The sequence below is a fragment of the Phascolarctos cinereus genome, unplaced genomic scaffold (assembly GCF_003287225.1).
Source record: "Phascolarctos cinereus isolate Bilbo 61053 unplaced genomic scaffold, phaCin_HiC Scaffold_1;HRSCAF=81, whole genome shotgun sequence".
NCBI lineage: Eukaryota > Metazoa > Chordata > Mammalia > Diprotodontia > Phascolarctidae > Phascolarctos > Phascolarctos cinereus.
In genome coordinates this window covers 221,066,982-221,089,309 of record NW_027555514.1, presented here as the reverse complement: position 1 = coordinate 221,089,309, position 22,328 = coordinate 221,066,982, and the positions used below count along the sequence as shown (strand labels likewise).

Here is a 22,328-nt window from a genome sequence, read left to right as displayed (position 1 = left end):
GCACAGAGATGCTGATCCAGACATGAAACATACATGAAACTAGGGAGAGGAGATATAGAAATGGAGACTGAGACCATAGAGACATTGAGACAGGGTGTACACACACACACACACACACACACACACACACACACACACACACACACACACACACACGCACTGGACTCAGTCTGCAGTTTTCTTTGCCACCTTTTCCCTCTCTTTCTCTGGTTGGCTTCTCTCCTCTCTGCCTTCCTCTCCCTCCAATCCTCTCTCTCCTTTTTTGGACATCTCTTTTTCCCCATCTTGGTCCCCAATGCATTTCTTTCATTTTTTGGTCCTACACTTCTCCATTCCTCCCTTTCTCCTGCCACCCTATCTCCTCTTCCTATTTTTGGTCTTTATGAATATATTTATATGGACAGAATTAAGAAGAAAAAAAATTGATTACTCCCCTCCTTTCACTTTCCTGCATCTTGTCTTCCCTATCCCATGAGTTAAAACCTGTACCTACCCCTCCTCTATCCACCCCAGCCCCCCCCCAACACTTGTATATTGTTTGTTTGAGGTTCCTGCGGCAGTAACACAGTATTTAATTGCACATACAGATGTTTACTGGGTATGTTCACTGTAAATGTTATTTAATCTGGGTGTTTTTTGTTTGTTTGGGGGTTGTTTGGGGGGTATTTTATTTTATTTTTGTTTTGTTTTTAAATATAAAAAAAAAATCATCTGTCACTGGACATTAGTCCTGGTTTCTCTGTTACTGCCCTTGGGAGGGGGTTGCAGGGAAGGATTTGGGATAGAGTGGAGTGGGGCTGCCTTCCAAATGTGTGTAGTCCTGCCACCCTCTTTCAGTCTCCCCTCAATCCTCCACCTGTTCCTGTAGGTGGCTGAACCTTCGGCTTCAAGCCCCGATAGGGCAGGTATGGAGTGAGGACGTGAACAAAGCTGAGTTTCTGGCCCAGCCCCCATCTATCACTTTCCCTCTGAGGTCTTTTTTAATTCTGTGCTGGCAGGTAATAGGAGAGTACGTGTTCCCTGCAATAAAAGCTGCATTTGCAGAACCTGCAGTATTTTGACTCCCTCAATCAGCCAGGATAGTCTCAGCATCCCCTTTCCTACATACAGGAGATAGAAAAGTCATAATTAATGAATTAGCCCTATGCTATATCCCCAGGTACCCCTCTTTTGGCCCTTGTGCCTCTCAGTAAATATCACTCTCCTCAGGTTGCCCTCGGTTCTAAGATGTCTAAGAACCCAGATGCCTAGAAGTAGATCCACCTTCAAGTCCATCCTATACAAAACCTCACTGCTCAGAAGCTTATTGGTGATCTTGGACTGGATACCATGTAGGAGGGAGTAGAAATGAATGGGCTTGAGCATATGTTAAGTCAGCAATTTCACTTGGGGCTGGGTAACTTCTCAATTGGGTTTTTTCCTGACCCCTCCTCCAGTCTAATCCAGCTGTTAGAGGGTCTTCGATATGTTGGAATTGGTGAGGCAATATGTTGTCCTTAACAACTCGTTCTCTGCTGTGGTAGGAGTATCTCCTCATCAAGCTGTACCCAAACTAATAGAAGAAGGATGGCTCGGTGCAGTGGAAAGAGCCCTGGACTTGAAGTCAGAGGCCCTGGGTTAGAGTCCCAGCTCTGCTAGCTCTGTTACTGCCTGGATGACCTTGGGCAAGTCATAAGGTTTCTTGGTATCCATGACCTCATCTGTAAAATGAAGAGGTCAAACTAGACGACCTTTCAGGTCTCTTCCAGTTTTAGAAATCTGTTACCCTATGATCCTGTGAAATTCATTTCAGGTACAAATTGGCCATATTTGTTAAGTCCACCTTCTGGGGCATTCCAGTGTGGGGGAGGGGGAATCAGGATGTTGAGAATTATCAGAGAGAGAGGGAATGGGAGGGCGGTCTTCTTGACTCACATGGTGGGAGGGGCAGGAAACAGAGGCTATGATGGTTATGATGACATTTTCTTAAGTAGCTGAAACCATCTCTCCATTGCTATTTGTTATAAATAAGTAGACATCTCCTCCTTTCCCCTATTCCCCACTGTTTTTGTCTGGTCAGTGGGTTGTTGATATTCTTAGTTCCTTTTCTACATATAGATCCCAGACCACTTTCAGTGAGCCAATCATATTCGGTCTCCCTGACAGCATAGTTGGGGTGGGAAGCTGAGTAGAATGTCCAGAGATGATTCAAGAAATAGGGACCATATTAGATTGTCCGATTCTTTGCAAGACAGGTAAGCTGTCCCCTTCCCCTCACCAGGGATGAGGAAGCAGCCATGTCTGGTGGAGAAGTAATCCTGCAGAACTTGAATTGTCTTTCTCTATCCGTCTCCCCAGTTCTCAGCCTAGAATTACACCTGCCTGAAGTGTTCGTAAAGACACAAAAAACCACACTTGATATATTTAAAATGTAGGTGTCCTACAAATATTGGGGAAGGATAATGTGAATAGGTGGAGTTGAAGCCAGCAGCCTATGGCTGGGGTGGGTCTGGAATAGACTGGTAATGAGGGTAGTATTTAGTTTTCAAAGTAGAGGAGGGGCACATTGTAGCCTTTCTTTACTACAGTCAGCCTTCCAAAATCCCCCATAAAGGGGCACAAAATATGAGTGGATTGCCCTGTAACTGTTTAGCTACTACTATACTGAACATAGGTGAAGGGGTGGGGATAGGGCCAGCTGTTATCTCAGCCAGTTGTGGCTAAAGAGATTTGGGAGAGGGAGGGCAGGGTCCAACACTGCCCCAGGCCTTTTAGTTTCCAATTTCTCTGTGTCAGCTGTGTTGCTCAGCTGTCCACTCTCCTCTAGCCCTGTCACTTAAGCTGTGACGCTGCAGGGAGAGGCTAGGTCTGCACACGCCAGCTGGGGAGACGTGAGCAACAAGGGTATTTTGGGGGTATAAAGCCCCCCAGGCAAGAGGACAGAGCCTTCTTTTTCCATTCCCATCCAACACCACCACAAAGCCTCCTAACCTGGCATCCTCTTTCCTCCACTGTGGACCTACGTAGGGAATCCCAAACGTAAGTTGCCTTTTCCTACTAGTTATCAGACATTGGCTGCTTGGGCTCCCACACCCCTCAGTCAGTTCACCTCTCCCATTTGCCTCACTTGGCTGTTCAGTAGTTTGGGGTGTTCCCGTCATTTCTTTCCCTGAAGAAAGGGTCGGGATCAGGAAAGAGGTTGGGGAGTTAATGTCTGGGGAATAGAGTAGTAGAGAAGGGAGGTCATATTACATTGAAAACTTAAAAATAGCCAACCCCCAAGGCAGGCTGGGACAGGGCCTGCCCTGGAGGTAGTGTTAAAAACCCACTCCCACTCCCAGGCTTAGAGAGATGAGAGGAACTGGAGTCCTCTACCTCTCTACTCCAAAGTGAGTTTTCGGGAGGAGGGAGAGGTTACATGGGGTCATATATTACTGCCTGTAACCTTGAAGAAAAGAGAAAGCCTCTAGGAATCTCCAACCCACCCCAAAATGAGAGGTCTGGCTTGATGGAACTTCTGCAAGGGAATGAGGATAGTCTTTGTGTAGGCCATCTTCTGTAGGCCTACCTTAGTCATCTCCCAGGCTGGGCCCTTTTATGGAGTCTCCTTGTTTAGTCTCTCATTCTGGAAGAGGGGGATAGAGACCCTCTTTGTGTGTCTCTCAGCTTAAGAGACCTGCAGTTCTCTTCCCAAAGCTCTATTTGTCCTACCCTATAAGGTGAGTCCCTAGAAGTAAGAAAGGGAGGGGGGAGGGGAGGCAAGGAAGGATGAAGAGTCTACAGTGGGAACCCCGATCTTGCAGGATGACAGAAAAAGAGGTTCTGGATTCTCCCAAATCCTTCACAGCAGAAACACCAAAGAGTGGGGTGAGTCTAAGCCTCTGACACAGGGCACTTTACAGCCTTTTGGGAAGAGTACCTGAATTGATGGCTACAGAGCCAGGGGTTGTGGGGCCCCTCTCAGTTAACATGTAATTTATTTAAGGTACAGTCGTCCCTGTCCCCCCACCCTACCCCCCGCTCCCCACACTCTCCCTCATCCCTCTAGGGAATATCCTTTCCCTTGACCCAGAACGTTTCCCAGGTGGTTTTAGCCTAACAAAGTGGAGCTGTTGCCTGAATCTTCCCTCTGCTCCTCTCTAGCTACAAAGGCTGAAGCAATTATTCAGGAAGGAGACTGTAGAAAGAAAGGAGATGGAGCTCCCCCCTGAGCCCCAGGCCAATGGGGAAGCAGTAGGGGCTCAAGGGGGACCCATCTACTACATCTATGAGGAAGAAGAAGAGGAAGAAGAGGAGGAAGAGAAGGAGCCACCCCCTGAACCCCCTAAGCCTGTCAATGACAAGCCCCACAAGTTCAAAGATCATTTCTTCAAGAAGCCCAAATTCTGTGATGTCTGTGCCAGAATGATTGTTCGTGAGTCTGGAAAATGGAGGGAGGTGGGATGTGTAGAGCATCATGGGACTGTGGATTGAAGGGACTGGGAGAGACAGATCAGTACTGCACAAATTTAGATGGAAGTGGGGACTGTCGACGGATGTAGTAGAGCAGCCTGGATAGGTGATCTAAAAAATGAGAGAAGAGTCACTAGGGAATGGGGTGATTCTGGCCGCAGAGGAGTAGAACAAGGTTTCGTGATCTTACCCAAGTGTTCTTTCCCTCTACCAAGTTAACAACAAATTTGGGCTACGATGCAAGAACTGCAAAACCAGTATCCATGAACACTGCCAGTCCTTTGTGGAGATGCAGAGATGCTTTGGCAAGATAGTGAGTTAGGTCTGGGAACACAGGGGTGGGGTGGGGGTGGGGGGTGTTGAGAATAGCTGTGCCCTGGATGAATACTTTAGGAGTTATCCCCAGTTGTTCCTTGGTACCTGCTTCCCCAGTTCTACTCTTACAGGACAGGATCTCCCTCAATAAAGGAGGAAGGCTCCCAGTTGGAGAAATGGGGCTCTTGGGTCCAGTCTCTTTGTCTCAGTCACCTTCCTGTCTCACCCACAGCCCCCTGGTTTCCGACGCGCCTACAGTTCTCCACTTTATAGTGACCAGCAGTATGCTTGTGTCAAGGACCTCCTCTGTAAGTTCCTTTCACTCCTCCAACCCCAGCTGGGTTGCAGTAGTGTGATTGAGGGAAATAGGCCAGGGATTGATTGTTTTCTGCAGTCTGGAAGCCTCTTGGTCACCATGACTGTACCACTTCTGACTTGGGAAACTGAAACTTAAGACTTTGAAGTCTCTTGGTGCCGGAATTCTAGATACCCTGGTTTTATTCTCATCTTGAAATTTTTAGCCACTCCAGCTTGTAAGCTCCTGGAAGGAATTCACACTTATCTTGACTAATAGCCCTGTTTCTTCTAGGTTTGTCTCCCTGAGTTCTAAATAGAAAGTAAGGCTTCTCATCTCCACCCCCCCCTTAGATTCTCAGACCTTGTTCTTCCCCATCTGTATCCACTCAATCCTGCTGTCTTCTACAAAAGAGGACCCTCTTTTCCAATAAGTCCTTCCTTAACATCAGTAATGTTTCCTTTTCTTTCCTATGCCCCCTGTACTCCTAGCCAACCGAAATGACCCTGTTTTTGAAACACTTCGAACTGGAGTGATCATGGCAAACAAAGAGCGGAAGAAGGGACAAGCAGACAAGAAGAATGTGAGCCCCTTATGCCCCTTTCATAATTGAAACCCCACCTCCCCAAGAGACCTTGAGACCTCCCAAGATTGTCCTTCAGAATATCATCATTCCCAGGAACACCTAATAATAAAAATAACAGCTAGCATTTCTATAGTGCTTTAAGGTTTGCAAAACCCTTTATAAATCTCATTTTATCCCCACAGCATCCCTGGAAGGTAGATGATAGTGTTACTACCCCAGTTTTAAAGATGAAGAAACAAAGGCAGGCAAAGGTTAAGAGACTTGCCAGGGTCACATAGCTAAGTAAGTTCCGGAGGTCACATTTGACCTCAGATTTTCCTGACTGTGCAGCAAGCTATTCTAGATTCTCCAGATTATCCCTTAGAACTTCCCTAGGGGACTAGAACCACCTCTGGGACTCCAGTTGGGGGAAAGACGACAGTAGTTGGGCATTATGGTGAGGTTATCAGGTAGGATGCTTTTAAGAAAAGGGAAATTCATTGCTGCTAAACTAACCTTGTTTCACTTTCCGATAAAGTCACTGGACCAATAGATCAGGAAAATGTTAGTTGTGCCTTGACTTCAGCAGAGCATTGCTGAATGCTCTAAAAAGCATACTCTGAAGTGCCCAGGTGCTCTGTCTTAGGCCTTGCCCTGTATAACTTGTTTATCAAGTTTGTGTATGACATGAATTAGGGACAGATAACTAATATGCTAGCTGACAGAATTACGATTTAAAAACATCTTTTAGAACTGAAAAGATAGGCAGAAACTAACAAGATGAAACAAATAGGAATAAATGTACCTTGGGTTACTTCTTTTATATTACCTTGGTCCTATTCCTTTCCTATTTTGCCTCATTCGAAGGTTCCACAGAAAAGGAGAGACCATAAAAGAAGAGATTTTTTTTATTAGAGCCTAGATAAGCCAAGTGCACATTTTGTCAAGTGGAAGTTAGGTGGTGCAGTGAATTGGACCTGGTAGGCCAGAGGTCAAATCCTGGCTCAGACACTGTGACCCTGGGGAAATTACTTACCCTCCCAGGCTCAGTTTCCTCTTCTGTAAAATGGGGTTAATAATAGCACCTACCTCACAGGGTTGTTTTGAGGATAAAATGTGTTAACATGTAAAGCCCTTTGCAGACCTTAAAGTACTATATAAATGCTAGCTGCTGTTATTATTAAGGGGACTTGAAGCCATTTCATATGAGGAGCAATTGTTTAGAAAGGACAAGGCCTAATTAATTGAAGTATAATCATTGTCTTCAGATGTTCAAGGGACTGTCCTATGGAAGATGGACTTGTTCTACCTAGTTCCAAAAGACAGAACTAGAATTGTGAATGAATGAAAAGCATTTGTTAAGTATTTACTATGTGTCAGGCATTGTGCTAAGTGCAATATAAAATTGAGACAGTCCCTGCACTCAAGTAGTTTATATTCTAATTAGGGAGACAACACATTTAGGGGGGTAGGGGTCAGGGAAGGGAGTTATGGTTCTGGAAGTCACAAAGATGGTTAATAGAACAACAGGGCAGGCAGATAACACCCTTTCCAGAGGCTATGGTGGTAATGATTTGATTACAGTTCTCGGAGAAAGAGGTGGAAAGGGAGGTTATTTGCTCAGAGGCAGGGCACAAATGGCCAGGGTGAAGATGAAGGCTGTGCGCACAGCCTTCATCTTCACCCCGGCCGTCTGACCTAGTTCCTCCCAGGCATGGCCCTTGGTCAGCTTTGGAGAGTGGAACAGGAGCAGCAATAGCAACTTTAGTTCATCTCATGTTTGTTAATGAGTGCCAAAAGCCCAATGTCTACTGGGGATACAAAAATGGAAGATGACACGGTCCCTGCCCTCCAGAAGCTAACATTTCTATACTAGGGAGCAAACAAACATGCAAGCAAATAGGCAGAAAAAGACTTGCTCACGGGAGTGATGTGATTAGATCTGTAAATTAGAATGTATGTTCTCTGTCTTAGGGAGTTGCAGGGAAGGAGATTTTGGCTCATTAGTAGGAAAAACTTTTCAACAGTTAGAAGCAGTCCACATTTGAATGGGCTGCCCTCACAAAATAACCTTGTGATTGGAAATATTAAAGGAGAGATTGAATATCCTGTCGAGGGTGTAGAGATTTCTGCATTGCATAGGACATTGCACTGGATGACCTCTCAATTTCTCCCCAAACCTGGGTTTTAGGTTAAGGACGAAGGGAAAGATCTCCCTTCATACACTCCTTAAGGACTCCCTTCATACACTCCTTAACTCTGGGGCTTTCTTTCTTTAGCCCCTAGCAGCCATGATGGAGGAGGAGCCAGAAGCCCCTAAAACTGAGGAAGGAAAACCCCAGGCTGGTGAGTAAAACCCTGCCTCCCATAGGGTTGGGTTTGAGCAGGGATGGTGTAATAGCTTGGACCAGGTTGTTGGTACTGTAGGTAAGAAAAGGGGCAGCCAAGCAGAGTTGGAAGAGACACTTAAGTTAGCAATAAAGTTGAAAGGATGATGCTCTCCTGGACTCAAGATGTCTGTCCCCAACTTCAGGAAATACAGAGGGAGACAAGAAGACTGACAAAAAGACAGCTGAGGATAAAGTAAGGATTTTTCTCCATCTCTTCTCAACTAGTCCTGCTCTCTTCCTAAGTGCTCTCTTACCCCTCATTCCTCCCACCTCATCCATAATGATTAGTCCATACTCCACTGGCTCTGATGATGACATTCCCTAATTATCCCCACTTACATCCTGCCCCCACTCTCTGACATACATAACTCCAAGACTGGAGGTTTTGTGATAAGTTAAAATGTTAACAGCTTTGTTGGGGGATATCCCTGGTTTGGAGTCCTTATCATTTGTATTAAAATAGCCCTGGATTCAATAGGATTGAAATTCATTACATCCTTCTGTCCTGTGCTCCCCAGAACAAGCAGCCTGGATTCCAGCAGTCTCACTACTTTGTGGCCCTCTATCGGTTCAAGGCTTTGGAAAAGGATGATCTGGACTTCCCGTGAGGGCAGAGGAGGGGAGAGAGGAAACAGTAGATATTTATATGCAAGGGAGGAGGGGGAGCTCAGGGGTGGAATTCAGTCATCATCCCAAACCTGCAAGGTGTAGCTTTTGGGATGGAGGACAAAAGAATGTCTTTTTGGGTGCTGTGTATATAAGTGGAAAAGTCCATTATCTTAACAATCTTTTCTGGTCTATTCTAGACCTGGAGAGAAGATCACAGTCATCGATGATTCTAATGAGGAGTGGTGGCGGGTGAGAGAGGGGACAGAGACTGGGCTAGAGTTATGTAGGGTGGGGCTGTTTTACCTTCTGTCTCTTGCCTACTTCCAGGGGTTATAGATCAGGATCTGACCCATCTACCCCTTTTCCCACTGCTTCTTATCCTTCTCCTCAGGGCAAAATCGGGGAGAAGATTGGATTTTTTCCCCAAAACTTCATCATCCGAGTCAGGGCTGGTGAACGTGTGCACCGGGTGACTCGATCCTTTGTGGGAAACCGTGAAATTGGGCAGATAACACTCAAGAAGGACCAGGTGACCCTCCCTTAACCCAACTACTACCATCCTATCCTTTCTCCGACAGTTGCCTGTTAGCCCAGAACCCTTCCAATTTGGGAATCCCTGGGAATCCTGACTCCTGAAGTATCTTGTTCTGTTCCTAATCCCAAATCCTAATCCCCTTCTCTGTCCCTCTTCCAGATTGTGGTGCAGAAAGGGGACGAAGCTGGTGGCTATGTCAAAGTCTACACTGGTCGAAAGGTGGGGCTATTTCCCACTGACTTCCTAGAGGAAATTTAGGGGTGCAGGTGCCCCAATCAATCCAGGATCATATTATTCAGTGCCTACTATGTACCAGGCACTGTGTGATTTACAAAGACAAAAACAAAACAATCCCTGCCCTCAAGGAGCTTACATTCTCTTTAGGAGACAACACTTTCTTACTCCACTTTGGGCTGAATTGTGGGGAGGAGTGGCAGTTAGGGCAGCTCAGTTCTAGCTGGGGTTATATTCTAAGAGGGCTGGTTCCCCCTTAAACTCACCTCCCTAGTGTGAGACTTGCAGTACTGGGCATGCAGGAACACCTGCCCCTCAAGAGAACACTCTCCCTGCTTCTTCCCTGAACTTACACACTGACCATTGATCTTGGGAAGGAGTAGGAAAGGCCTCCTTTAGGTCTTCATAGGTGGGGAGGGGGGAGCCCAGGAGACTAAGTTGTAGGCAGAGCCCTTAGCTCATTAAAGTTTTGTGGGAAAAGGGTTGGAAAACATTTGTTTCTTTAAATTTAGGATCTTTTTTCTCTTTTTTAAATCTTTGTTACAAGGCAAGACTTGCCTGAAAGGGGGGATAGGAATCTATTCAGAAATGAAGTTGTTGTAAAAACAATGAATTAAAAACAATTTTCAAAAATTTGAACTGGCAGCTTAAAAAATAAATTTGAGAATTATAGTAGCTGGACAGCTACTATATCCTAGCTCTCTCCTAGGTGACTGGGTAGGGAATAAAGAGAAGCATCAGGCAGGGTCTCTGCCCTCCCAGGCAGTCCAGTCCAGCAGGAGATTAAAAAGTTAAATAATGCCTCAGAGTTGGCCGCATGAGTGAATGCATCATGCTTTTTTTTTTTAATTGGGAAGGAGTGTAGGGGATTGGGGGTGTTGTAGCTAAGTAACCCGCTCCCCTAGAACCAAGGAGGCCACGGGGTCGGGGAGCAGGACCGCTGTGTTTCACCAGCGAAGGGGGAAAGGGTCCCGGGCCGTGCGATTTAGGGGTTTCAGAGACACACTAGCGGGGTGGCGTTCAGGGTCCGCCCGGCTCCTTAGGTCAGTCGGGGCTAAGGCCCAGGAGAGGCCGCCAGGGGGAGGTAGAAGATCTCAGAAGGCGAGAGTGAGAGTGAGTGTGTGTGTGGGTGTGTACGTACGTACGTGTGGGGGGTGGAGAGGGAGACATACTGTGCAGAAACCACGGGTGAGTGTGAGTGTGTATGTGTGTAAGGGGGGGTGCTGTTTCCATAGCAACAGCAACGTGCGTCCTGAGAGGAGAACGGAGCTTGGCTGGGGGCAGATGGAGGGCGGATTTGGGAGTGGGGGCCTCCTGCTCCCTACCCCGAAAGCTTCCGGGAGAGGGACAGAGAGGTGAGAGAATGTGTGTGTGTGTGTGTCTGAGTGCGTGCGCGCGTGTGCACTCCTAGTCCGAGCCCCTCTCCTGTGGTGTGGTGTATGCAAATGTTGTGATTTACATATGCAAATATGCAAATACGCCAGGCCGGGTCACAGCGGCAGGTGGCAGGGACTGAGAAGGTAAGAGGAGGGAGAGTATAAAGGGACAGTAATTTTAATTTGGGGCTAGGAATGGCTGGAGAGAGAATACTGAGGTAGGCTTCAGAGTATGGTGAGGGAGAAGTCTCAGTCCTAAGAAGAAAGGTGTGGGTCTGCCTGAGACACTTTTTCTGCCCAGCCTCTGTTAGGCCTGAGGTTGGCACCGCTTGGCAAAGTTGGCAGCGAGAGCCTGGGCACCATCTGCTGCTGATGGCACGGAAGGCGGGGAAGGAGGAGGCTCAGCTGGGCTGGAGGAGGAGAGGACCCTGGGACATATTTAGGGAGACCCCTTCCCATCTCTAAATGAAAGTGGGAAAAGACCGTGAGGGTAGGCACTGGAGTCTGGGCGCCAGTTTCTTACAGCCCTCTGCACCTAACTCATCCGCACACACTTGAGGGAAAAGACCCAAGGACAAACGTCTTGAGAAAGGCCTCTCCCCACCCTAATCTCTTAAGTCAGGATAATGAGGCTGGAGGGGGCCTCTGAGAAGTCTAGCCTCCCAAGATGAAGTTCTGCAGTCCAGCCCTCTTCTGCTGTTTTCCTTCCCACTGCGTCCGCTACCCAGGGGGATACTCCGAGTCCGTTATCAGGATTCACTTCTGCGCTGGGAGAAGGCGTGGGAAGTAGAAATGACATCGGGTCGGCCACTGCTTCTCCCAACCCCCTCCTCCATACAAACTCTTGTCCCTATGTCTGCGAAGAATAAATTGTGGGAGTCAGAGCAGACCGGAGGGAAGTCCTGGAGAATGGGGTGGGGGGAGAGATGTCTCCCCCTTCCAACGCTGAAGCGAAACCAATTTGCCGGCTCATTTGCTGCGATGCTGGGGGGTCGGGAAACCCGGGAGGGCTGCTGTTCTCCACTCCACACCCCTGCCCCGCTTACACACACACGGGAGTGGGGGGGGGAGATTGCGCTCCCCTCTCGGAGCCGGCAGCTGTCCCTAATTAGAGCGGAGGTTTAATTGGATTTATCAGCAGTTAATAGGAAATTAAGCAAAGGGCCCGAGAGGCGGAGGGGAGGGGCTACAGAGGATACAGATTGGGAGGCGGGGTGGGGCTTGGAGTGGGAGTGTGCTTGTGTATTTTTGGGGGGGTAAGGTCATCGAGGTCAGCTGCAGAAACGAGGAAAGTGGTAGTATGTACCCGCATCCCCCTTACCCGGTTACACAGTACATTGACCCCAAATCGCAACCAGACTCTTCTTGCCAGGTCGCAGCCCCCTGGGGCTCCAGGATCAGAATGCGAAAGCAGCCTCCCGGAGGAGCCACCAGGAAGAGCATGTGAGGAAGGGACGGGTGGAGCTAGTGTGAACCAGAACCTCCCAGAACACCTCCTCCTTTGTAGCTATGATGAATGATTCGGCCTTCAGCAAAGGTCAAGAAGTCTAGCCCAGAAAGTGGACTGAATTGAAAACAGGCTGGGGTTAGGGTGGGCAGACTGTCTGCTAGGCCCTTGATGGGACTAGAAGCCAGCTGGGTCCCACCCTCTCTCCTAAGCTAAACAAAGAATGAGTCTTGCCAAGGTGGAAAGGGCACTGGAATTAGGAGTCAGGACACCTGAATTCAAATTCCAACCTTACTACTCAGTTGAGCAGGTTTGGATGACACTTTGTAGCTGTTTCTTTAGTTTCGAAATTAAGGGGTCAAACTAGCTGACCTCTAAAATCTCTTCCAGCTCTGACATTCCATAATTCTAATCCTGAGCTCCAATTTCCCTATTCCCCCAACCCCTCACACAAGAAAAAGGAAAAGTGAGACTTGGTGAAGTTAGGCAGCTGAGCAGGAGTGTTGGAAACTAGGAAGAGGTGTTAGGGCTTGACCTGGGGCCCTTCCTCCCTTGGTATTGCTATGCGTCTCTCGCTTAGATTAGCACTTACTGGGCTGGCTCCCCAATTCTTGCCTCCTACTTCACGCTGGGCCAAGGATACTGGGCCTTTCCCTAAATCTCTCTGGTGGTTCCTTTTCGTTTGCATAAACCCAATTTGCATATTGATACAGCTCCCCTACAAGTCCTGCTGTGGAGGGGTGGTGGTATGGAGATGCGGCACAGAAGGGACCCAGGGGTTCCTGCAGACATTCCCCAATTTGCATTAGGGATGGCAGCCACCACTCTGTGTTCTCTGAAGATAAGCCCTATTCCCACCCCTGGGAGATCACTCAGTGAACTTACTCCCTCCTCACTTACTGTCCAGAGAGGGGGGACTCCCGAAGAGAGGGAGGGAAACTCAAGAGGCTGAAGCCCCGGGGCCCCTCCAGTAAGGGGAAGCTCATAATGTGGCTTCGGCCCTCCAGTACCCCCAGGAGCTCTGAGCTAAACTGGGGCTGCAGGAAGCTGTTGAGTCAACAGCCGGAGGCACCTTGTGTCACCACGACCTCATTACACCACTAACGAGGCCACGATCCCCTGAGAGCCCCAGCCTGCCCCCCCTCAGCCTGCTTGCCTGTCCGTCTGAGAAGGGTTGGACTGGGGAACTGAGGGAAAGACTGACGGACACTGTGCCTGAGGATGCGTCTTCGTGTCTGGCTGTGACTGTGTGTGTGTGTCTTTGTGTTTATCCTTTTGTCTATCTGTCTCGATGTGTCGTGTGAGCCTGTGTGTATGAGAGATTCGGGGTGTGTTTGTGTCTTGGTGACAGTGCGTGGGCGTGTGCCTGGGTGTGAGACGCGCTGTATGTGTCCGTGTGACAAAGTGACGGGTGTGTATCTCGCCCCCTCCTATTTCCTCCTCTTCCCCATTTCTATTCCTCTCTCCTCTCCCGGCCTGGCTCCTGGCTCCGCTGCCTCCATCATCTCCATCCATTATTGAAGAAACAGCCGCGTCCGCTCCAATCACATCAACAAATCCCCATCACCACCGACACCCCCCCACCCCCACACCCCTCACCAGGGGCGCAGGAGGGGGAGCCAAGGAGTTGGGGGGATCAAAGACGTGCTGTGTGGGGAAGGGGGAGCAAGGGCTGGGGGAATAGAGCTCACGACCTCATGCCCTGAGCCGAAGGGGAGGAGGGCTGGGACCGTGGGCCGGGATGCCTGGGTCCCGCAGCGGGAGAGCGCTTTGCATAAACAGATGGTGCGGATGTCTTTGTCTCTCTCGCTCTCCGTCTCCGCTCCTGTCTGGCTGATGCAATAATGCACATCTCGGAGCCTCGGGACCCAGCTCCCTTAATAGCGGGAGAGGGGGGTCAGGGAGAGGGGGACGGCGGGAGGGGGTGGGGGGAAGAGCAGCTCCCGAGCAGATGCTGATTTGTCTTCCTTCCTGGACACCATCTCCTCCCTACAGCTGCATCGGGGAAAACTGAGACCATACAGGAGCTGAAAAGAGGAAGGGAAATGGGGAATAAGGCTCCAGGGATGTTCTTGGGAGTGTTGCAACATCGGGATCCTAATGTCGGAATTGGGGGGTAGGGTGGGAGGGAAAGAGAGGCAGAGATAGATGGGCAGAGACAGGAAAGGTAAGATCAAGTTGGTTAGAGGACTTGAAGGTGAAGGTTTTGGAGCAAAATGCCAGGACCTTGGATAGCGCCCTAGAGGGAGGAGTTGAAGGAGGGGGCGGCATAGATGAAAGTGGGGGAGGTGAATGCCACCCTGCTATCCACTCCCAACATGCTCCTGCCCAGCCACCTTTTCTCCCTACCAACTAGTTTGGCAGAACTCTCCAGAGCTGGTATTCAGCGTTAGCCACTGGGCCCAACTGCCCAGGGATCCCCAACTTCTAAGCCTTACCTCCTCAATGCTCTGGAGATCTGCCAGGGCAGCCCTTGAGTGCATTCCCATTATTACCACTCCAGACCCAAGGCGCGCGCGCACGCACACACACACACACACACACACACACACACACACACACACACACACTCCCTTACCTCCCCCCACCAAACGAATAGGGGTGGGTGACTGAGCTGAAGTGGCTTTGTTCTTGTCCTTGACAAGAACTTTTAGCCCCTGAACCTCTTGGAAAGGCCCTTTTCTGTATCTGGGAACGCCCTGGAGGGCAACTTCCACCTTGCCCAGCAGGTGGAGCTCTGAGGCTTTGCTCTTCACAGACTCTCCTAATACTGAGCGGCTGGGACCTAAAGCCTGGCGTGGGGACCCACACTGCATGTGGACCAGTATCCTCAGGACTTCCCCACTGGGCCTAACTCATTTTAATATGCAGCAGGGAGGACTGGTTGGATTACAGCATCCCCAATGAGCACTAATTAGGCAGATTGAGTCGTGGGAGCACAGCCCCCCACCCAAGTTTCCCCAGCTAATCCACAACTAATGACTCCTTAGGACCTGAGTCCTGTCTCTGAGTTGGCAACCTGCGCCCCCAATGCTGGAACTAGGGGGAGGAGGAGCTGTTAGCCCTGGGGCCAGAGAAAGAGAAAGACCTGGGGTCAGAGACAAGAATAAAAGGGGAAAGAAATTGAAACACACAACAGAGACAGACAGAAAATATTGAAGAGAGGAAGAAAGGGGCAGGAAGAGACAAAGAAAAGTCAAGGAAGTGGCAGATAGCTGGAGACAGAGGTGACAGAAGCCCAGAGAGGAGTAGAAAGAGACCAAGAGAAGAGAAAGAGAAAAGGGCCCCAGGCAAGGAGAGACAAAGACAAATATGGGGAGGGGGGAAGGTAGAGCTAGAGAGATAAGCAAAGCAAATCAGAAAGCATGGGGGGGGGAGAAAAGAGGTAAAGAACCTGAGGGAAAATGGTTGCAGAGATGTAAAGGACCTTCTAGTTCAGGGACGACGAGTGACCAGGAAGGAACATGGCAGGAGAGAGGGAAGGCCAGGAAGGATGTAAAGAGTAGAGGAAAGCAAGATCCAGAGCTAGAGAGAAAAAAAGTGGTTAAAGGCTCCTCAAACTCAACAACTGAGAAACAGGAAGCAGGAAGAGAGACTTGGATAGACTGGATCCTTCTGGTGTCAACATATTCTGCCCCTGAATTAGAATAAGTGGTGATCTTCCGCCCTCAGATGCTTAACACAGTCCCTTTGTCTAGTGTTTTTTCTTCCTTTTTTCTAAGTCCCTTTTCTGTGATGGGTGAGGGAGAAGATGAGGTCCACATTCTGGGGTCACCCTCTTTCTTTCCCCCACCTTAGCACCCCCTCCGTTTCCCCAGCTGTGGGATATACCAGAGCCAGATGTGCAGTCCAGCTGTGGCAGAGGCAAGAATAGGCTGTTTGATTTTTTTTTCTTCTCAGACATAGGGGTTGGGGGTAGGGAGAGGGAGGGAAAGGAGGACGTGGGAGTGAAGGAGAGCAGGGACTAGGGGGACTGGGCAGTGGCATCTGATCTGAGAGGCCGTTGGATGAAGTGTGACGCTCAACTCCACCCCTTATCCTGACTACATAAGGAGACTAGGATCAGAGGAGGAAAAAAGACAGACGCCAAGATAGAAAGCAATATTCATTCTCTCTCTCTCCCTCTCTCTCTCTCTCTCTCTCTCTCTCTCCCTCTCCCTCTCCCTCTCCCTGTCTCTCTCCCTCTCCCTCTCCCTCCCTCTCCCTCTCTCTCTCCTTCTCCCTCTCCCTCCCTCTCCCTCTCTCTCTCCTTCTCCCTCTCTCCCTCTCTCCCTCTCTCTCTCCTTCTCCCTCTCTCTCTCTCTCTCTCTCTCTCTCTCTCTCTCTCTCTCTCTCTCTCTCTCTCTTCTCTCTCTCTCTCCCCCCCCCCTCTCTCATCTCTTTGTTCTCTGTGTCTCTGACATTTTATCTCATTATCCTCGGAGCGGCTGAGAGAACCGGACCCCTCAGCCTAATTACCTAGTAGCCTAGCTGCTGTCATTGACAAGAAGGGGGGAGTGAGGGGGGCGAGAGGAAGGAAGTAGTCAGTAGAGTTGCAGGTGGCATGGGCTGAGGAGAAGTAGACACTGGTGGACTGCTGGGGGTCTGGAGGGTAGAAGTCCCAAAGGAAAAGGGATTATTAAAGAATTCATTGTCAACCACTGAGAGTGTGATCACTGGCTTCACAGCATTAGGGGGCAGGCACAGGGACCATTTTCCAGTGAGGGAACCTAGCAGTGTGCCTCTGAATGTCCCCCAACAATCAACCTACCCAGACTGAGGTGTACAATGTACACCTTTCCCTAGCTTGACTCCGGCTTGCAGCATCTGCTTCCAAGTCTCAGGGCAGTGGGGGGAAGGGCCACTTCTAACAAAAGCGATCCAAACGGTAGAGACTGGAGTGAAGAGAGTCTCTCCCTCACACTCACCTCAGAAACACCTTCTCCCACCAGGACGCTCACCTACAGGTGCCTGCAGACAAAGCTCTTGTTTTCAGGTGTCTCTGACTCTTTTTGGGTCTGTTCTTGTCCGTTTTCCTCTATGCTTGTGTCTACTCCCCCACCACTAGTGTAAATTCTGTCATTCTACTCTCTTTCCCCTGTTCTCTCTCTTCTCTGTTTGCTTTGTTTTCCCTCTCTCTTTCCCTCTTTCTCTGTTAGAGTGACTTGCCCCTTCTCCCTTCTCCTTCTCTCCCCCTTCTTCCTCCCCTCCCCCTTCTTCCTCCCCCCCTTTTCCCATTCCCTTCTCCCTCTCATCTTCACAAGATCGAAGAGAGTAGATAATATACTTCCCCTGATGGCTCCATTGGTTCCCTAGTCTTCATTCCAACACCCCTGATGTTGGGGAGAGGGCTGTTTCTGACCAAGAAATGATCCCTAAACTGAATATGAACCTATAAATCCAGCTGGATTTCAAATCTGTGTGAGAATCCAGATCCATGAGCCCAAAGTAGAATTTGAGTGTGATTCTCCTGAATCAGACTTCTCTCACCTGGAATGGTCCTGGTCCCAACGTGTGTGTGTGTGTGTGTGTATGTGTGTGTGTGTTGGGGGGTTTTCCATACTTTCTGGGTCTCATTCCAAAACAAGAGCTTCCCCATCCCTACTGCTAGACCTCCCAAACTGGTCCCACCACCTGTAGCCTAGGTTTTTAGGAGAGGGGAGAGGATTGGGAGGGGGAGATTTTGCCCTTCTGTCTCCCTATCATGTCTCCGGTGGCAATGTTGCTGAGCAATTAGTTTAATAAATGTGTGTGTGGGGGTGGTTCCCATCCCTGTGCCCCTGGCTTTGATCCCAAGTCTGATCCAATGGGAGCTAAGAAGGGGAGTTCTGGGATGGCAGTGGGGAGAGGTGTGATCTATGAGTCTCATCAAACCATCACAGGGCCCCAGCCTTTAACTCTAAGCCCTTCAAAGCCACAGACACTTCTAATTCTCTCTTTCCCCAGACTCCCAGATCTCTGGGCCCTGTTGCAGATATCCTGGGCCCCGTCATAGGACCTACACCCCCTGCCAATTATTCTTGGGAGGAGGCTTCAATTATGAGCAATACTGGGCCAACTCTTGGCTCCTACAGATCCACAGGACCACCTCTCCCAAAAAGATGATTTTATTTTATTTTATTTTGGCTAGGCAATGGGGTTAAGTGACTTGCCCAGGGTCACACAGCTAATAAGTGTTATGTGTCTGAGACCGGATTTGAACTCAGGTCCTCCTGAATCCAGGGCCGGTGCTCTATCCACTGCACCACCTAGCTGCCCCCCAAAAAGATTCTTAACCTGGGGTCCGTGGACCCCCAAGGAGTCTTGGATAGATTTTATGGAGTCACATACTTGGATGGGAAAACAATTACATCTTTATTTTCACCAAATTTAACTGATTTTGTGTTTCCTTCAGTCATGGATTTTGAAAAAACAACCTTATTCTGAGAAGGGATGAATGGGTTTCAATCGATTGTCAAAGGGGTACATAATACAAAAAAGGTTAAGAACCCCTGATCTTTGAACGGGTCCAAAGCTGGAGCTGCCTGGGAGACAGAAATTCCTGTATCCTACCCTCAACTCATCTACTCTGCCCCAATTTGACCTCCTTCTTTCGGTTTTCCTGGCTCAAAAATAGGGATTTCCTGCTCCACATCCTCCTCAACTTCTTCCAAGCCCCAATTCTCAAAAATACTTTGGCGCTCTGCGTGTACGTTGGGGGAGGGGGTTCACGAAGGTTATTACCATATTGCTCAAAATTTGAGCGTCCTGGGCTCAGGCTGAATTGGGCAAGGGTGTATTCCTGTACTGGGAAGTGTGGGAGGTGGCATCCCATTCCCAACGCCAGCCCCCTAAACCCTTTTCCAAGTCTTTTCCCAGTTCCGCCGCTGGAGGAGAGAGGAGGCGAAGTGGAAGAGGTGGAGGCAAACTCGGGGCTGGGCTGAGTTGACCCCTCCCAGAGCCCTGGGCAAATGGGGTGGGGGAGAGTGGTAACCCAGGAGGAGAAAAAGAGTGTAAGTGGAAGAGGAGGAGGAGGAGAAGGAGGAGAAGACGGGAGAATACAAAGTCAACATGTTAGGAACCAAATTTTGGGACCGTTTCATCCGGCAGATCAAGAGAAACCCCGGAGTGAGTCCCATTCCCTCTCTGGGCCCCCGTATTTCTAGTTCCCCATCCCTGCCCTCTACCTCAATATTCTCCAAGTTCTTACCCTGCTATCCTCACTGTCTTTTAGTAACTGTCCCTCTTCCTAGTTTCTTCTATCCTCTGTCTCTCCCCACCCCTTTCTCCTCTCCCTTGCTATAGCTTAACTAGGTTTGTAGGAAATGGGCCTATGCTGACAAGGGAAACGAGCAATCCGGTTGGGGTAGGAGGATCCCGAAGGGCTAGGACAAGTTCGGAACCAAGGGATCTAGAGAAGGAATCTGAAAATGGACCCTCCAGGTCCCTCACGTCCTCTTATGAATGAGAAGGCTGGAGAGGCCAGACTAACCCTTTCCTGTGAAATGCGCCCTTCGGAGGTTGGGAGATGGGGGGGGGGAGGGTTGTAGCGAGAAGTTGAGGGAACCTCGGAGACAAGAATGAGGGGCCCGATTCGGTGAGAGGAAAGAGTCGACTTCTAAACAACTCCCCGATTGACGCTCTCATCCTTCTCCAACTTCCCCACGCCAGCTCATTCCGCTAATCAGCTTCATTGGCCTGGGGATGGGCAGCGCTGCACTTTACCTGCTTAGACTCGCCTTACGCAGCCCAGACGTCAGGTAAGGGCCTAAGGGAACTAACAGGGACGCCACCCAGAAGGCTTGGGTTTGGACTGGGAAATGGGGCCGAAAGAGGGAGAAAGAAGTCGCTGGGGAAGATGGAGGTATTGAGGGAAGCAGCCAGCTGCGAGGTTCTCTGAACTGGACTTGCCTTTGGATATCCCAACCCACCCACTGTCGTCAGACTGTAGGGCTCGAACCTGGCTCTCCCTGCGCCCTTCCCCCGCCCACTTCAGCAGACACAAGCCTTGGGCCCAGCTCAGGTGGTCCGGGTGACCGAGCTGAGCTCCCTACCCGGTTGCCATGGCGACGCCACTCTGCCCGCGGCCCGGCGTAAGGGCTGGCAGCTGAATTGCCGCCGCGGGGGATGGGACCCTCCCTCACTCCGAGAAGCAAGCAAGGGGGCAGATCCAGTCAGTTTCCTGGCCCCAGCCGCAACTCGCAGTCTTCGGTTTCCTACCCTTGTGCCCCAGGCCCTGGACACCCCTCCAGACAGCCTTCAAGGCTGCCCTTTAAATCCTCATTATGCTTCCCCTAAATTCTCAACCATATCTCCCCAGTACCCATAACATCCTCCTCCTGCGCCAGCCCACCCCCAATTTGGCCACGGCTACTACCCCCCCCCCCGCCTCTTTCTATCAATATTACCTCCCCGCCTTCCCCATCCCCCGCCCCTCCGCCCCAGCCCTGCTCTGTTTTGCGAAACTCGGAAAGTGAAGGGCTTGGAGAGGTATCCCCGAGCTAGAAGGAGGAGGGGGAGGCCGTCGGGCTGAGCTGTCAGCTACCAGCCCCACGCTGACAGTGGTGACAGGCTGCCTGTCGCCCGTCCCGTCAGCTTCTTCTAATGTTGTGCCCCTCCCCCAACCTCCCACCCCCGTAGATCTGTCTCTGTCAGGGAAAACAGCCCTTCCCTCACTCGAGCCCCTGGGAGGGGGGGACCCTATGGCAAAGAGAGGGAGAAGGAGTCAGGGCTTCCGAAGAAGGGACCCTTTATTTACCCAGCCCCTTCTTCCCCGCCCCGCCTTCTTCAGCTGGGACAGAAAAAATAACCCAGAACCTTGGAATCGCCTGAGCCCCAATGACCAGTACAAGGTAACACCCACCTCTCCCCATCCTGAGTCCCTTGCCCCTCACCCACAACCTCCCTTCCAACCTCCCGGAACTACCCTGTCGCTTCATACTCTCCAGACTTGGAGTTTCAGCGTTCACAACTGGCATCCCCAATACTCTCTGGTACCTTCCTCCTTTTACCCTTGGAGCTGGGGTCCCAGGGCCCCTTTCCATAAAGTTGGGGGTTAGACCTAGGGGACAGGTTGGCGTGGCCCAGGGTGAACACCCTTCTTTTCCACCCCTCCTGCTTCCTGCAGTTCCTCGCAGTCTCCATGGATTACAAGAAACTGAAGAAGGATCGGCCGGACTTCTGAAGTGGGAGGCCTCTAGGAGGGGTGTGTGTGTATGCGTGTGTGAAGGTGAAGTGTTCTTGTAGGGGGACTGAGGTCCAGTGCCTGTGACCGGGTGGAGCTGGGCCGAGGGGAGACGGGCAGGAGACTGGGTGTGTGGACGCCAATAAACACCATCACCAAAGTCCGACGTCTAAGACTCGGTGTACGGGTTCGGCGTCTGGGGTTCTTCCTGCCTGGGCCTGGCTTCTCAAGTCCATCGGTAACACTTCAATGTCAGTGCTCCTCACTGCTGCAGACCTAGGTTCCCACGCTCTGGGGACTGGTCTTCCCATCCCCGATGTTCCGGACAGCGGAAGCACCTCTGACACAGACCAAATCCCAGGCGTCAAAAACGAAGGGGAAGTACCAGAAGCCCCACCCCCACCCCCTCCGAGGCTAGGGAAAGAGGGTGGAATCAGAGATCAAGAGACACAGAAGGCACACAGCCTGAGGCCGGAGGGCAGAGCTTAGCTCTCTCTCCAAGGCACCAGGCCAGAAGCTTGCGTGTCAGACGTGCACCAGAAGCCCTAGCTGGCCCCATTTCTCCCCTGGGCACGGGCTCAGGGGGTGGGTCCAGCTGGCTTCTTTAGCCCCACCCTCACCAGGACAGGCAGTACGTGCCATCCCCCCTGCCCTCTCCACTTGTAACTCCGAGGTGGCCAGGGAAGAAGGCCCAGAGTCATCATGTACCTAACACCTTGCCACAGGCCTAGACCCCCCACAGCTTCTATCAGTGTGTTCTGGCCCTAGCCCTCCACCTCATGCCTCACAAGAGGATCACCCAGGGATAGCTCCCACATCTCTCCTCATCTACTCCTAGTCTCCTCCCTTCCCCCAAACCCCAATCTCGGGGGATCAAGTAGAGGCAGCCGTGGGCAAAATACAATTTCATTTAACAAATTGAATTTGCTGCGCCTGCTAATCACGTCTGGTGTCCGCTCTGATCAGAGTCAGAGGGAGGCAGATCAAGC

The 22,328-nt window shown here is 50.4% G+C and overlaps 2 protein-coding genes across 2 annotated transcripts; both read left to right on the top strand.

The window, feature by feature from the left end:
- The first annotated feature begins 652 nt into the window (after window positions 1-652).
- Window positions 653-10,013, top strand: STAC3 (SH3 and cysteine rich domain 3). Its single transcript, XM_020990101.2, has 11 exons — window positions 653-3,846; window positions 4,123-4,393; window positions 4,647-4,744; window positions 4,979-5,054; window positions 5,533-5,624; window positions 7,886-7,952; window positions 8,140-8,189; window positions 8,515-8,600; window positions 8,803-8,854; window positions 8,997-9,134; window positions 9,300-10,013. Exons 1-11 carry the CDS (start codon window positions 3,748-3,750, stop codon window positions 9,396-9,398), a joined length of 1,128 nt encoding a protein of 375 aa, XP_020845760.1. The 5' UTR covers window positions 653-3,747; the 3' UTR covers window positions 9,399-10,013.
- Window positions 10,014-19,013: 9,000 nt separating this feature from the next.
- COXFA4L2 (cytochrome c oxidase hypoxia associated subunit FA4L2) lies at window positions 19,014-21,502 on the top strand. Its single transcript, XM_020990100.2, has 4 exons — window positions 19,014-19,283; window positions 19,827-19,915; window positions 20,947-21,007; window positions 21,283-21,502. Exons 1-4 carry the CDS (start codon window positions 19,227-19,229, stop codon window positions 21,337-21,339), a joined length of 264 nt encoding a protein of 87 aa, XP_020845759.1. The 5' UTR covers window positions 19,014-19,226; the 3' UTR covers window positions 21,340-21,502.
- The last annotated feature ends 826 nt before the right edge of the window (window positions 21,503-22,328 follow it).

Bases quoted from the DNA above. Each gene is read 5' to 3' on its own strand.
- COXFA4L2 (XM_020990100.2), top strand. From the start codon at position 19,227: ATGTTAGGAACCAAATTTTGGGACCGTTTCATCCGGCAGATCAAGAGA. The intron at 19,284-19,826 runs GTGAGTCCCATT...TCCCCACGCCAG, and splicing joins AGATCAAGAGAAACCCCGGA to CTCATTCCGCTAATCAGCTT. The intron at 19,916-20,946 runs GTAAGGGCCTAA...CGCCTTCTTCAG, and splicing joins TTACGCAGCCCAGACGTCAG to CTGGGACAGAAAAAATAACC.
- STAC3 (XM_020990101.2), top strand. From the start codon at position 3,748: ATGAAGAGTCTACAGTGGGAACCCCGATCTTGCAGGATGACAGAAAAA. The intron at 5,055-5,532 runs GTAAGTTCCTTT...CTGTACTCCTAG, and splicing joins TTGTGTCAAGGACCTCCTCT to CCAACCGAAATGACCCTGTT. The intron at 8,855-8,996 runs GTGAGAGAGGGG...CCTTCTCCTCAG, and splicing joins CTAATGAGGAGTGGTGGCGG to GGCAAAATCGGGGAGAAGAT.